The sequence below is a fragment of the Myotis nattereri genome (genome assembly GCF_964212035.1).
Source record: "Myotis nattereri genome assembly, chromosome: 13".
In the NCBI taxonomy this organism is placed as follows: domain Eukaryota; kingdom Metazoa; phylum Chordata; class Mammalia; order Chiroptera; family Vespertilionidae; genus Myotis; species Myotis nattereri.
The window spans coordinates 41564148-41580306 of record NC_138088.1 but is presented as its reverse complement, the minus strand read 5'-3'; the positions used below and the strand labels follow the sequence as shown (position 1 = coordinate 41580306).

General features: G+C 40.1%; 1 protein-coding gene across 1 annotated transcript in view; it reads left to right on the top strand.

Moving 5' to 3' along the window:
* The window catches only part of HPSE2 (heparanase 2 (inactive)), a 529690-nt gene that overhangs the window by 403308 nt on the left and 110223 nt on the right, over positions 1-16159 (top strand). The window contains exons 8-9 of the mRNA XM_081104611.1: positions 5621-5727; positions 11051-11165. Coding sequence (XP_080960737.1) covers positions 5621-5727; positions 11051-11165 — 222 coding nt within the window. The remainder of the gene's footprint in view (positions 1-5620; positions 5728-11050; positions 11166-16159) is intronic.

Sequence of the window (16159 nt, the reverse complement as noted above, 5' to 3'; positions counted from 1 at the left end):
TTAGGTCAAGATCAGAGACAGGTTCAAAGAACTTTGGGACCCAAAGGAGAAAAGTAACTTTCTGAAGGTTTGAATAAAGTTTCACACAGGAGATAACATGAATTAACCCACGAAAAAAAATCAGATAATCTGGGTGAGGAATGGATATGGGGAGAAGGTGATCAGTGAACACCTAAAATAAGATTGTGTAGTTGGAAATGGTGAGTCCATTTTGTGTAGTAAACCAGAGGTGGTGTGGTGAAGGAGGACAGAAGAGGTCACTAAGGGATTTATGAAGTATCTTAGATACCAAGTTAATTAAAGCAGTTGGCATCAGATTTCAGTGGTTCTCACTGTTATTTCACTATGTCTAACATACTCCCATGGCCAAATACATACAAGAGACCATGGATTGTGTGCAGTTAATGGCTCTGTAGTTATTTCTCCCAGTTAAGGAATTATTTCATAATTCTGGTAAATGAAAAGAAGGTTACTGTGACAACTTAGAATCCTTTTTTTTTTTTTTTTTTGGTAAATCATTCCCCAGATCACTGCTCTCAAATTCATTACACACAAGTTACTTTTAGTACATCTCCTAAGTAATTACACAGACCTCTGTGACCACACACAGCAGTGTGGAGGTGGACTTGTCAGGAGGACTGAGGAAGAAATGGTAAGATCTAGCACTCAGAACAGGGCAGTGAGGAAGGAGAGGACAGAATGGAATGATCCCCTCCTCTTCTAATAGGAGGTAGCTTAAAGTAAAAAATACACAAGAAGAATATAAAGAAACATCGGAACATTACTGAACTCTAACCAGAACCTCTTGTAAATATAATATGGAACAAAGAGGCAGAGGCACCCCCAAGAGGAGCTCTGTGCATAGGTAAGGTTTAAGAAGCTTCCTGAAGCTTTGAACCGATGATACAGGAGATAGGTTCTGGTTTCTTAAAGGGCTACTGCTCTTCCTGATGTCCTGGGGAAGGTTGATGTCTGAGTAGATGAGAGGCTGGAATTAATGGACTCCAGCTTCTTTTGGAGGGTGGGCCTCCTGCCAGGGCTGATTAGCCAGCTGGCCTGTCCACTGCTCCTGTTTTATTGCTTCCTTTCTCATTAAGGAAGGTGTTGGGTTTGGATAACCATAAACAACATGTCTGCTGCTACAAGGCTACCATCTCTTGCACAGTCAGTGGCTGAGACCAGGCTCTCAGGAGTCATTTTTTAAAAAAGACTTAGGTCACAGTTTTTGAGAAACAGGAAAAGGAAGTCCAGGTTTGAAACTATGCCACGTAAATGGTTATTTTTTTATTTTTACTGTTTTTCCTTTAAAAAAGCATTTCAAAGTGGTTGAGAAAATAAAACTTTTTAAAAACCGGTGCTGTTTTCCTAACCTCTTCTTGCTTTCTCACCTCACTTCCTTCAGCATAGCCACACGAATAGTCCTGAGGCCTTCAAGCTCGAAATATGAGGGCAGAGAACTGGATTTCCCTTAACCCTGCTCCCAGTCAAGCCCAAGGATTCTGATCAGCAACTAGTCACTTGTGAGCTGTTCTGTGGGTGCCTTAAAACTCCCTTGTCTACATGGGCCCAATGGCTGAAGCCTATTTAGAACAAAGAGCTTCTGAAAGGGAACGAACCACTTCGCTCCCTCTACCTTCACATCAGTAATCTCAGCATTTGTACTTCCCCCTCCCCAGTCAGTGTGTTTCTTAAAATAACCTTCATTGGCACATCATTTCTCACCAGGAACATACCTTTGTTTATTCCAGTCCTGCAATTTTCTCTCTTCCAGCACAGGGAGAATCATATTTATGCAGAAAACCGCAGTGTTGAACTAGAGCTTTCCGTCTCTTAGAGTTTCACTTTCTAAGGGAATTTTGCAGGTGGTTCCATCTGGTTTTCCTGATTTTTTTCGTCCCTAGTCTGCCCTTACCGATTTCCTCCCTAATCCCAACCAGCACCCAGCCTCAGTATCTCCCTACCACCTCACCACAATGGTCTTCTCTGCTCATGATAGTCATACAGTTCATCAAGCTTCTCACCATGTTCCAAATGGTAAATGCTCAGAAAATCCTTGTTGATCTGTACCAGCTACTCCCAGAACCTTTAATATGAATACTTTCAAGGAATCTCTTTTCCACAGAACATTTCATATAACTTGTTTAGATTTTGTATCAAAGTTCTACCTCACTGTGTATTTTTTGTTCATGTGGCTTCTCTAGAAAAAGACAAGAATTGCTTCTGTGTTGAGAGTGGATAAATGAACTACTCTGAATGGGAATTATGTTAATGTAAATGATCCCTGTGCATTTTAAATTTTAAATAGACCTTTCTTTGCTACTGAGCATACATCTGGCCCATTATCTACCATGAAAAGCATTGTGTCCAAAAGAAAAGTAATCAGCTTTAATGTTAGATTAATCCAAACATAATCATATATACTTTGGACAAGAAGAGTGATCTAGGTAATTTTGATTTATGCTTTAAGAGCTTACCATATACCAGGCACTTCTCCAAATGCTTTATAATTATTAGGTAATTTAAATATAAAATGGCACATATACCATTTTATTGGGATATAATTCACATACCATAGGGTCACCCTTTAAAAGTGTGCAATTAGTGACTTTTAATATATTCACAGTATTGTAAAGCCATCACCACTGTTTAATTTTAGAACATGTTCATCATCCCCCAAAGAAACCCCATACCTATTTGTAGTCACTCCCCACCTCCTCTCCTCTTCTCCCTCTCCTTCTCCAACCCTAAAAAACCACTAATTTGCTTTATGTCTCTATGGACTTGTCTATTCTGGGTATTTCATATAAATGGATCCTATAATATGTGGCCTTTTGTGTCTGGATTCTTTTAGTTTAATGATTTCAAGATTCATCATACTGTAGTATTTACCTTTTTGTTTTGTTTTGTTTAACCAAACCCCTTTTCTCTAATTGTCTCATTTGAATATCTGTCTTTGAGCAAAATTAAATCCTGAATATCCTAGAAGTCAAAGACAAAAAGAAAAACACCATTATTTGACTCAATTTTAGTTAGTCACAAAAGAACTACAAAGTTTATCAAGAGCACAGGTATTTTTCTAGCACAGGTATTTTTAAGGGGAATCATTGTAATCCTTTAGTGTCACTGTATGGCTCTATCTTTTGATCATTTAAGGTGGTTTCCTTGCTTTTTTAGTTATAAAGTGTTGCCCTGGCTACATGGGTTCGGGTCATTTGAGAAGGGGAGGAGAACTGTCTGTGACTTCCTCAATAACTCTTCTTTTTTTTTTTTTTGGTGTAAGGGGGATTCTTATTTAATCTTTAACAGCATTCTAATTTGATCTCCACTATTAATTCCCAGGGTTTTTCTTCAATTTTTGATTGCTATCTTACTTTCATCTGAAATTTTTTAAGTATTTTTACAACTTTATTCCTTAAAGGGTCAAGCACTTTGCCATCTCTGATTTGAAAATAGGTTTCAAATAATACAAATATCTAGTAGGTGGCAGGAGGGGGAATGGAAAGGCAGAGAACTGTACCGAGGAAGAGATTTTTAAAAAAGAAATCTCTTTGCTGATGTCTGCTCATGAGTTTGAAAAGAGGAAAGTTCTGACATACATGTAACTCTCTCTCTCTCTCTCTCTCTCTCTCTCCATATATATATATATATATATATATATATATATATATATATATATTATGGAAAGAATTAATTAAAATCTTATTACTGAACTATAGCAAATTATTATCATCAGTTCATACAAAGACCTGCTTTAATTTTCACCTTCATTTCTAATCCTCACTCACATGCACCTCCCTCAAATGCATGACTTCCTTATGTGTTTGATATATGTCTTTAAGAGACATTTATCTTTATATACTGTTTAGTGTTATTGGGTGTGAATGGTAATTATATAAATAATATTGGTCCATAAATATTATATTGTTGCTATTTTTTTAACTTACCACTAACCCTTTAAAACCTGTTCATATTGCTGGATTTACATTGAATTTATTTCTCTAACTTGTGCATAATATTTTATGATATATACCCACCACATTTTACTTTCCTGTTCCTCTAGCAACAGACATCTGCCACAAACATTCTCATACTTGTCTCCTTAGAGACCTAAGGGAAAATAGAGTTGGTCTAAATGTACAGGAGAGTAATTGGTGGGCCATAGGACCTTACTAAATGCACTATCATATTTATCCAGTGCCTCTTGTGCATAACCAGCATCTTCTCAGTCCCACCTCCTGCTCTGGTTATCTCTGCAGAGATCAGAGATAGGCAGGCGCACAGGCCGCAACCAGTGTAGTGCTGGTATGGTGCAGTAGAGCCTCACCCCTCAATGAAATGGGGTAATGGCGGGTGGGGATAAATGTCACAAGGCTACTCTTGACCTTTGGAGGATAAGAGCCAAAGGACAGTTCTGAGACACAGCTCTTACCAAGATCCCTGTGGGACTGAGTACAAGTTGCCAGCACTGGTTGCCAATTTGAAAATGCTTCCTTGTACTGGTCTCCCCTTCCTCCCTATTTCAGTCCCCCAGTTCCTCATTCCTGCTGATATTACTTCCCAAATGAACCACCTATAGACAAACCTTTGTGTCAGCTCTGCTTTCAGAGGCTAAGCAGTGTACAGCATTATCCCTAAGTACTGCCAGATTGCTTCCCAAAAGATCAGAGCTCTGATTGGGGTAGTTTGGCCAATCTCCAACTTGTGGATCAGACACTAGGCTATTTCAAAACGTCAGAGGGCCACCTTTTGACAAAACGTTTTGCCTTTGCTTAGGAGACTGCTCCCTGTGTAGGATCTTTCACCTGTGGGTCAGTGATTTTTCTTTTTATGCTTACTGCAGTTACCTCAAAATGTGGTTGTAATATGTACACATGCCCTGGTAATTGTAAAATACTTCTCCCAGACATTGATTTCTGTGGACTCTCATGATTGATGACTTTTGATGCATGGACAGTGCACTCATCCATGGATTTGCTGTAACAGAGTATTAAGAAAATTTGCTTTTTACCCCTAGCTGGCTGTGCTCAGTGGATAGAGCGTTGACCTGCGAATTGAAGGGTCCCAGGTTTGATTCTGAGCACATGCTCAGGTTGCTGGCTCGATCCCAAGAAGGGGGTGTGCAGCAGGCAGCCGATCAGTGATTCTCTCTCAGTGATGTTTCTATCTCTCTCTCCCTTCCTCTCTTAAATCAATAAAAATGTATTTAAAAACAAAAAGAAAACTTGCTTCTCAGTGCTTGTTAATAAGGAAATATCATAGATTTATATCTTCCAGTGAAGGGTGTTGCAGTCAGTTTATTTCCTGGAATATGCATTTGTTCTCTTGTCACATTGGAGTAATTTAGGGAAAAGTGATTATTTCTTTTGGTGGACATGTGTCAGTATTAATTCTTGTGTGTGTGTGTGTGTGTGTGTGTGTGTGCGCGCGTGCGTGCACGCGCGTGTATATGCATGCGTGTGCCAGGTCACTGTATGGGGTGCATTAAAATAAAAAAAGCATAGGTCATTACCACCTGGGAGTAAGGGATTGCAGGAATTTCCTTAAGGGATGTGTGTTTCTTCTCATTGGAGAACAGCTTTTAATAATATCACTATTCCTTTCTGCTTTGTTGTGTGAACAGGTGGTTAATACATACACCCCAGGAAAGAAGATTTGGCTTGAAGGTGTGGTAACAACCTCAGCTGGAGGCACAAACAACCTATCAGATTCCTATGCTGCAGGATTCTTGTGAGTAACACTTTCAATTTCACTTCCAGGGACTTTGAGGAAAGAAGGATAGTGAGACTTCCATAGTTGCTCAGTATTCTGCCCTTGAGAGGGAGAGTTCATGTTGAAAATTCTTCAGCCACTTATTTGTGAATATGTTTAGCCATTCAATAAACAAGCAAGATTAGAGACTTCTCTAGATATGAAAATGCCAGGCACAGGCATCAGAACAAGATAGTAGCAACAGTAGTCATAAAAGTAATAAAAAATTTATTTAATGTCCCCAGTGCAAAACATAGTGCTGACATTTTCTCATCTAATTTTCACCATAGTCCTGGGAGATGGGTAAGAGTAACACAGGGTTTTTGCCCTCCAGGATCTTAACATTGGAGGAAGGGAGACAAGATAAGTAAAGTCATAAAGATAAGTGCCATATAATAATAATTTTAACTCTGTTGTGCTTAGTGTGTGCCAAGCACTGTTTAAAATGCTTTAATATGGCTAATAATTTAACAGCCAGTGAAGTAGGAACTATTACTTTATCATGAAAGCCTAATATGCAAATTGACCAAATAGCAGAACAACTGGTCGCTATGACATGCACTGACCACCAGGGGGCAGATGCTCAACGCAGGAGCTGCCACCAGCCCGCAGGCCCCAGGCCAGCCAAGGTGGGTGCCAGGAGGCGGCCCCCTGATTGCTCCGCAGGTTGCCCTGCAGATTGGCCCTGATCACCAGCCAGGCCTAGGGACCCTACCCACATGAATTTCATGCACCAGGCTTCTAGTTACTTTATAACAACCCAGTGAGATAAATACTATTATTAGTTAGTAGCAGAGATTGGACTCACACCCAGGCAGCGTGCTCCAGCCTCTTTGCCACTATATCAGACCACCTTTCCCTGAGCCTGTCTATAAAAGAAAAGTAATAGACATGCAAAGGAATCAGGGATTTCTCTGACTGGGAGGATCAGGAAGGGCTTCATGGGAAAAGTAGCATTTGAATGGGACAAAGAGACATTACTCTAATTTCTGTTGGTGGAGAATGGTGGTGACAGGACAGGGAGCATTCTCAGCTGAAGGAACAGGGGAGGGGAAATGTGTGTGACAAAAGCCTTGGCATCTGAGGGAATGTAGGAAGGCTGAGACTAAGGAGGGAGTTTACCATCAAATCACGAAAGGCCTTGAAGATCAGGCAGATGAAATGAAGCTTGTTCCGTATTCAGTGGCAAGCCAGTGAAGGTTTTGGAGGAGAGAGAGACACCTTCTGACCTATCTTTTAAAACATTGGCTTTGGCAATAGTACACTAAAGAGTTTGGAGAGGCAAGGGATGGGAAAATGAACTTGAAGGTTATTGAAGTTTTCTGGAGAACAATTTAAGCCAGAAGAATAAGGACCTCTAACTGGCCTGCCAGTGTTACATAGCAGGACCACGGGCTAACCTGTCCTGTCTAGTCTTACGGTCCTGGCTTTTGGCTAAGCAAGGTCTTCCTAAGAAGCTTATTTGACACATTTGTGAAGGAAAAATCAAGTCAGTCAGGTAGATTTGCCTTTACAGATGGAATCCTGCAAGTGCAGATGAAGATAATGAGTCAATGTAATATACTGTGATACCCTGGGTCTTCCGTCTATGTGTCCTCAGCACTTAACACTGAGTGGCACAGAACAGATGAATGACATGGAGTGAATCAGCATTTGATAATGTTGCTGAGAGTCTTCTTTTAAAAATACACTCCCCACCAGGTTTCACTGTGAGCCCAGAGGCCAGGGTAAGAAGCCAGACTAGCAGTCAGTACTACAGGGGACCTCTTGGCATCAGCAGTGGACTAGCTTTTGCTCAGCTGTTGCAAAAGAACTCTGCTGCAGAGCCCAGCAAACAGCCCCAGTGCACTGAGTGTTTTCATGAGCATTCTTCTCTTTAGGGGATGATGTGAAGTGAGAAGTACCACAGACCTTCATGGAGGGAGCTAGAGAGAGACCTATCTTTAATGAGCATCAGCCAAATATCTCTGCAGTCATTTTGCAGAACACAGATTACATGGTTGTTTAGATTCTAGTTGTAGTTCAGACACCCATTGCTTAGTTGGCACAGACTATATGAAGACTAGCTCATTCTGCTCCTGGTTTTCCTTCTTACCTCTTTAGCACACATTTGCTCACAGCTCCACTGGCAGCTATCCAGCATTGTGCCCTTTGAGTTCAGTTCTCTTCAAGGGGCATAAATTGCTTCCTAGAAAAAAAAGTAAAGCATTATAGGAAGTTCCAGAAAGTTAGCAAGAAATAGGAAAAAAAACATTTTTTTATTCTTTTTTCCCCAATATATGGTATAACTGTGAGCTTACTGGTACACATATCCATGCAATCATGAATCAGAATTCTTCACTGTCAAGTATTCAAGGGTACTTTTCCCCATCAGGGCTTTGAGATTCTTTTTTTTTAATATATTTTTTATTGATTAAGAGATTACATATGTGTCCTTATCCCCACGTTACCCCCTACCCCCCCCCCCCCCCCCACTGGCTTTGAGATTCTTTGATGCACTACAATGTACCCTTAGCGTACTACTGTGTCTCCAGCTTCTAGTAGTGTCTGGCACATATTAGACATGCAATACACTTATGCGGAATGAAAAATACTGGCTGCAGTAGCATCCTTGGTGAAATATTTCAGTCAGCTTACCCCTTTCTCTATTTGAGCATAAAAGGGAGACTTAGAACATCATGTATCTCTTCCTCTCGGGGCTTATTATTACTGGAAGAAGATGAAGATAACTTCAGTACTAACCATCCACTCTGAAAAGCCAGGGGGAAGCAGGAGTTCTGGCTATAGTCAATTTTGACTGCTGTGGGGATGTGCATATTGGATGTGGGTTTGGAGAAGAAGATGCATATTCTTCCCTTTTGTGTTAGAGTTCCTTCAAAACTTCCCCATATACTAGCAAAAACTCAGATTTACTAGTTAACATTTATTTACTATATATATATAAATCTTTGCAGGTGACTGTGCTAGGCTCTGTAGAGGTCACAAGTAGGAATTTGATACCATCCCTGTAAATGTGTATGTACAGGTATTTACATACCCAGTGCTTTACAAATGACTTACATAGTCATAGCACTTTTAAATCTATCCTCTATGTTGAAAATAAGGCCTGGCATTTACAATTGATTAATTAATGTCCTTGAATGAATAATGAATGAACAAGTGGGAACTTTTCACATATAAAAATACCAAAATACGGTCTTGTGTTGACATCCAGATGCTGGTAGATACAGGGTCTCACATATACATGATGACATATTTACTCATCACTCTGTTTCTTCATTCACTCAACAAGGACAGGGCGAGAAAGGAGAATAACACACGTGTTTTTTATAGATAAATACTTGTTAGATGTGGGCCCTGTTGCGTTTGCCCAGTTTTCACATTGAAAGAACACTGAGTCAGGAGGCGTCCACCCGGAACTCGTGTTAGAGTTCTGCTGCAAGATACTTGGTAGTGTGCTCAAAGGAAAGGCCAGAGCTGTTATCCTGATTTCTAGGGCTGCCAAATTAATAAAAATAATAAAGGCAGGTAGCTTAGGTGTGATATTTCAAAAGAATTTTTAATTCCCTGAGTTGCAATGTCCCAATCAAAACAAACAAAAAAAGGTTCTATTATATTATTGCTAAATTTTCTTTTGTATTTAAAACTTTTGTGTTTTGTTTTGTATTTGTAACTCTAATTATCAGTAAATGTTTGTTAGTTTTTATGAGAATAACATATAATTGTCAATGTGAAAAATATTTGAAAATATCAATGATATTCATTCATAATATAAAAATTAGCAATGCCCTTCATTTCAGTAAGGGAAAACTTTCATTCTCTAAGTCACTGGTTTGGAGCTCCATATGGTTTCAGATTTGGGAAATCACAACTATGCATAATATGTCTCTAGTATGCTGAATGGTGATTTTTAAAGTTCCTAGGATCTAATTTGATCCAGATCATTTTCAACACAATAAAGGGTATTGAGCACCTACACTGTACTAGGAACAGTGATGGGTGTTTTGGGTACAAAGCTAAAACATATGTCTGTTCTCGATGAATTTATAACCAACTGGGAGACAGCAGAGAAGTAAGCAAGTGATTGTCATTTAATGGGCTGGAAAAGGGTATGAATAAGAGTTCTGGGAGTACAGAGGAGGAAGGTACTACTTTGTGGTGGCAGAAGTTAGAAGGAGGTGACACTTGACTAGTAGATTAACAGGTGGAAAGAAATTTGCCAGATGAGATGGGTTAGAGGAAGAGAGGAAGGGAATACTGAGCAGAAGTTAAAACATGTATCAAGACTCAGGTAAGCATGTGAAAGCATGGTGTATTTGGGCAGCCAAGAGTAGTTTTATGTAGCTTAGAGCCTGGGAAATGAGGGTTAGGGTGAGAGAAAAGGAAAGAAGAGGTGACAGATGAAGCTAGACACATATGCTGAGAAAATATTATGAAATGCCTCAATATTATACTGAGAAGACTGAAGCTCTCAATCATATTTCTTACACTTATATTATTACAATTAGAAGTTTCCCTACGTTTCAGAAGTAGAAAGAGGAAGAGAAAAGAATGAACTGAATTTGTCAATAATGAAAGCAGAGTTAGCATGGGTGTTGGAAGAACCCAGAGAACAATATTTTTGAAAAAAACACATGCCCTGGAAAGTGGGTGTTTGGCATAGTGGGGTATGCAATAAGTGTTTGAGCAATGCAGGTCCTTCACTGTGATATGCATGTGATGATAGCACACTTCAATCCCTGTATAGTTATAGTGTGAAGACAATTATTATTGCATCGACTGCTGATGGTAATATATGAGGGATACAAATGACTGTCCCACGCTTGCACAGATCATAGGAGTATTTGAATTAGAGACACATGAAAGCCACATGCACAGTCATAAGGTGTAAGCAGGAGAGTTCAAGTGATGAAAAGTATAGTGTGTGTGCTCCTGTGATTGTGTATCCTGTGGCCAGGGGGTGATAATCATGTTTACAAGTTCCTATGGTGTTCATTTAAATATTGAATATTACAGGAATAGAAAATAAGTCATTAGCAACAAGCTATTTATGACCAAGGGCAATTCATTTTACTCTCTTGTATCTCTTTTTCTTATAAAGTGAGAGGTAAGATTTGATAATCTCTAAAATCTCTTCCAGCTAGGTATTTAATGCTTAAAATAATCTTCTCCATTAAAGTATGAGGTAAATTTGGTGGTGAGGGTGGTTAGTGTATATATGTGTGTGTTAGCCAGACTCTGTAGAATTTGTTATATGCTATTTAAAAATGTATTGATGTAGCTTTTCCCCCCTGCTTTTTAGATGGTTGAACACTTTAGGAATGCTGGCCAATCAGGGCATTGATGTTGTGATACGGCACTCATTTTTTGACCATGGATACAATCACCTCGTGGACCAGAATTTTAACCCATTACCAGTAAGTGTGAGATAAAGATTCCCAGCTCCTTCTCCATGTCATTCAGTTCTTTGGATCATGCCTTGTTCCACTCTGGGAGAATTTTTCTTCTGTTACCAGTTAATCTCATGAATTGGACAGAAGCATTCTTGACCCATTTCACAGACTTTTGGCTTTACCCCCCACCACCCACACCTCTACATGTGCATGTACACACACACACACACACACACACACACACATTTATATATATTGTATTTACTACTATAATTTTAAGAAATCTTGTGCAGTTGAGATTCCACATCTACTTGTGGCCTGTTTGAACTCTGCTTGAGAGTGAATTTTTCCAGATTGTTTTCCTTAATGCTAATAGGAGACATTAGTTAATGTCAGATACAACATGTTGAAAGCAGATGGGAGCATGCTGGCCAAAATCAGATACAGTAGGAGCCCATCCCTTGGAGAGTGGCTGAATGAAGTGCACTTACAGTTAGATGTTGATCCCTATGTGACATTGAGGGGATTTTCCCAGAGCACCAACTTCTCGAGCAAAGTGAAGGAAATGGAAAGAAAGCTAAGGAAGAATCGCAAAAGCAGAGATCTGGGTTTGTCCAGTGACTGACCAGTCCAAGAAATCCCATTTAGTCCAGAAAAACTGTGCTTACCAGAAATATTACCTGGGCCATCCTTTTCACAGATGTCTTGGTCATGATGCAAGGTCAGACTCTTCTCACTAACCCATAGAATGTCAGAGCTAGGATCCCCCTTCTAGATGATCTAGTTCCACCTCATATAACAGAGGGACTGATAACCTGGGGTGGGGAGGTGGGGAGAGGGCAGGTAGAGCCAGCCCTAGGGCCTGTCCCTGTGCCCTGGTCCAGTGCTCTTTCTACAGAATTTCTGCTCCCCCAGGGTCCACAATAAACAAACCCAGTGGAACCAGTGAGTGTTCCTGCCATTTGCTTCCCTCTTCCTAAGTCCAGGCCTGAGCCAGGAGGCCTTCAAGCCTGGAACAGAGAACAGCTTGGCCTCCAACAGCACCATTTCCATGTCTCAAAACAATCCCTCTAGTCAGAGTTTTGAACATTTATTGCATCACTTATTGCGTATCACTCCAATTCAATCACAATACTGGCACAGTTGCTTTTATTCAGAGAGCCACAATGCCTCTCTCAAAGTGTGTGTGTGGAGGGGGGGGGGGGCGGGGGGGCGGGGGCAGGGCTGGGTACAGAGGGATGGAGAGGGAAATTTTAGTTTGAACCACAGGGTTTTGTACTTGCTTTGAGCTCATAAACTTATAGAGATAAACAAAATAATAATTAGAAAAGTGCATTAAACCAATATAATGTCATATGAAAATACTGATCATCAGATAGTGAGGAGGAGACTAATAATAGGTGAGTGAATATATAAATAATAGAGTTCTATAACAAGGAGTCAGTGGAGGCTCCTGGAAAGTGTGTAGCAGGAAGGCTTCTCTGAGAAGGTGACGTTGAAGCTAAGAGCCCAGTGAAAAGAAGGAGTCATATGGACTTTGCAGAAGAGCTTTCAGGAACGGGGAGAGCTAGCATGAAGTCCTCACAGCAGACATGTTTGAGGAAACACAAGAATAGCTGAGTGACGGGGCCTGGCAGAGAAGGGGGGACTGGACATGAAGCCCCGCTGGAGTCAGAGCACATGGGGATTTTTAAGCTAATAGGAGTTTGAATTTTCCTGTAAGTAGTATGAAAAGTCATAGGATGGTTTTATGGAGGGAAGTAACATTTTTAAAAATCACCTTCATATAATTAATGCATCAAATGTGAGTTATAATTTCTTTAATATTGTGGACAATATTTAATTTATATACCACTTTCATATACACCAATAATGCTCTCAGCACTCTGTCTTCCCTTCCCTCTGTCCTTCCTTTTTTCTTTCTTTCCTTCTTGCTTTATTCCTTCCTTCCTTCATTCAAATCTTATTCACTCTTCTTGATCATGTGCAATGGGCCATTGTGATGAACCACAGAGAAAAGGCATGCTTATAATCTAATGAGGCATACTGAGAAATGGAAAATAAATAAACATGCAAACAAAATCATTATACTTTGGCATAATTACTCTGCAGAGTCTTATAGTATGACTATTTTTACTTATTTTGCTAAAGAAAAACTAAGATTATTAAGTGACTAATCCAAGGTCAGACAAGTAGTAAGAACTGGAATCTAAGAGTCTATCAGGTCCAAATCCTGTTTTCTTTGCACCATGCTGCACCGTTTCTTGCAGTGCTCTTTGTTGTATCTATGCTATGGTCTGAGGCCAATGTTTGCCTCAGAATTGGGTCCAAAGTTGGAAATAGGCATTTTCAGGAATTGAAGAGAAGAAAACCTAGACTAGAAAAAGATGGTATTTGGGTAACTAGACAGGCTTGATTTCTAGAACTGGACAATCCTGAATTCCAAAGCATGGCTCTGTGCAGGTTAAAGATGCAAGTCTTCATGGCTTTTTTCACAAAATGAGAGTCGCTGCAGGTGGCTTCCTTAGAAAGCATGGCACAGAAGACCTCGGTTGATATGTGGTAGTAGCAGAGCTCACAGAAGCTCATAGGAAGCTAAAACAAATCCCACTGATTTAGTACCAATGAGCTGGGCAGCTGTATTTCTGGAAACACCAAGCTCTAATAAAGAAACCATATGTAAAATGCACTTAAAAAGGTAACAGTCTTTCTTTTTGTCTTTCTTTACACTAATAAATTCTGCACCTTATAAGTAGAGAACTTGGCAGCTGGGAGAGTGTGTCCTAAATCCCCTGGAGAAAATTTACTAGGCTAGACCATGGCACCAACATGACAGGTCCTGCCAGCAGCCCCGGGAATGTGTAACAGAGACAGACGTGGGAATTGTATAGGAGGCACTTCAGAGAGTTGTGCAGTTGATAACCAAACACTGCCAATAAAAATGTGTGGGTTTTATATTGCAACTAAATCTTCAGGAGAATTTGTAAAAAGCTTAGGAGATTACTGAGTTGTTTTGATTGCCTCCCAGAAAAATCAGTATTTTCTATTCCACTTCCTTCAAATCTAGCTCAGTATATTTCAGGAAAAGTTTTTACTAGAAAACTAGTGGCATGGTGCATGAAATTTCATGCACTGGTGGTGGGGAGGAGTCCCTCAGCCCAGCCTGCACCCTCTCACAGTCCCCCCCTCGCTCCTTACCGCCCTCCTGCAGTGGAGGTGGGAAAGGCTCCTGCCACCACTGTTGTGCTCACCAGCCGTGAGCTCGGCTTCAGGCTGAGCAGTGGGTGCTCCCCCTGTGGGAGTGCATAGCTCCTGCATTGTCTGCCCCCTGGTGGTCAGTGCACATCATAACAACCAGTTGTTCCACCGATTGGTCGATTTGCATATTAGGGTTTTATTATATAAGATAGCATTTTGTTTTTGTTAATGTTCTAGGATACATTTTTAAAAAGTGAGGATCATAGCCTAATCACTCCACCTGTATCTCATATTACCCTTCCACTGACTCAGTCAACTTTGACCCCAGTTTGTAGAATTTCAGCTCAGCTCTGACAAGGTCATTCCAATAGCACCAGTCCAGTCTAAGGTAAGAGGTATTATGTGAGTGGCCCTTTAAAAACACACCAAAAACTTGTCTTCAAAAAAAAGATCATTTTCAACTTCTTTGTGTTCTTTATGGTTCCTCCTCCAGAAAAGTACCAGCTCTCCTCCTGTTGTGAGATTTCCCTTCTCCAAGGAAGAGCAGAACATTAAGTTTAGCAGTGCTTCGTCACTCAGCTCCCACCCTTTCCCCTGACCCCATGCCATTGGGAAAGAGGGAACGTGTGAGTCTCCACAGCCAGTCAGCCAGTCATGGGCTCCCTTGGGAGTAAATGATGTTTGTGCAGAAGAGATTTGCACATCCAGTGGACATAGTCCAGACCCCACCAGTTGTGGGCATTCTCCTAAGAGAGGGTTTTGGAATTTAGCTTGCTGCTTTTTTTTAAGAGCTTGATTTAAAGAGCTCTCAGGGAAAAGAATAGTGAATTACTAGTCAACATCTTTTTAACTCCCACGCCAGCCTAGCAAATATAATTCAATTAAAAAAACATTGACACTTCAAATGTGTCTAGTTCGGTGCTAGTATGCAGAAAAATAAGATATAGTTCCCTCATCTGCAGAGTTAACAATCTGGTGTGTGTTTGCATTTGAGGGATTACAATTTAGTCTTCTATTTAGAATAAAATAGAAAGCTAGTTCACATTGGGTTGCCTTTTTTATACTGAGTGTAGTGATGGAATATTTATATTTGCTGTCTGTTTTGTTGACTCTTCCTGCTGAATGATAATAAACATTCAATTCACCCCAGTACACACTTATTGAATACTTGTTGTATACGTTGTTCTGGAATATAGTCAGTGGTTGTGGATTGTACTGCAACTCACTCGTCTATGGTAGGATTAAACCTATGTCTGTGGTTATCATAGCAACAGGATTTGAGCCAAGCCAACACTGTTCAGATGTCATTTGGACATTGGAAAGAAATTGAATCTTAATGATGCCTGCCTAGCTTCGCTAGTTAGGTTTTTATAGGACTAAGATCCTAGGTGCGCCATTCTTGTTTCCCTTTGAAATGTTAAATAATGCACAGCCATGATATGGACACAGGATCAGCTTAAATCTGTGCCTTACCTGAGGAAGAACATCCAATTACAGCTCATGTCCTATTGATGTTGGATTGATGCACAATTTATTCTTGTGTGAAGAACACCACTTAATTAGAAGCCTCACGGAGAACAGCAGGATCCTGGTATAATGAAAAGATTCACGATTCTAGCCCTAGTTCTGCTATTAATTAGATGTGTATCTTTGGGTTCCAGTTTTCTTGTCATTTAAATTGTAATAAAAATGTCTCCTCTGTCTACCTCCAAAAGATACTGTTACAATCCTTGAGAAAATGAGACATGATGATAAGATTCTGATTTTTATATATACATGACATACATGTATACATAGATAATTACTGGAAGAGATTACAT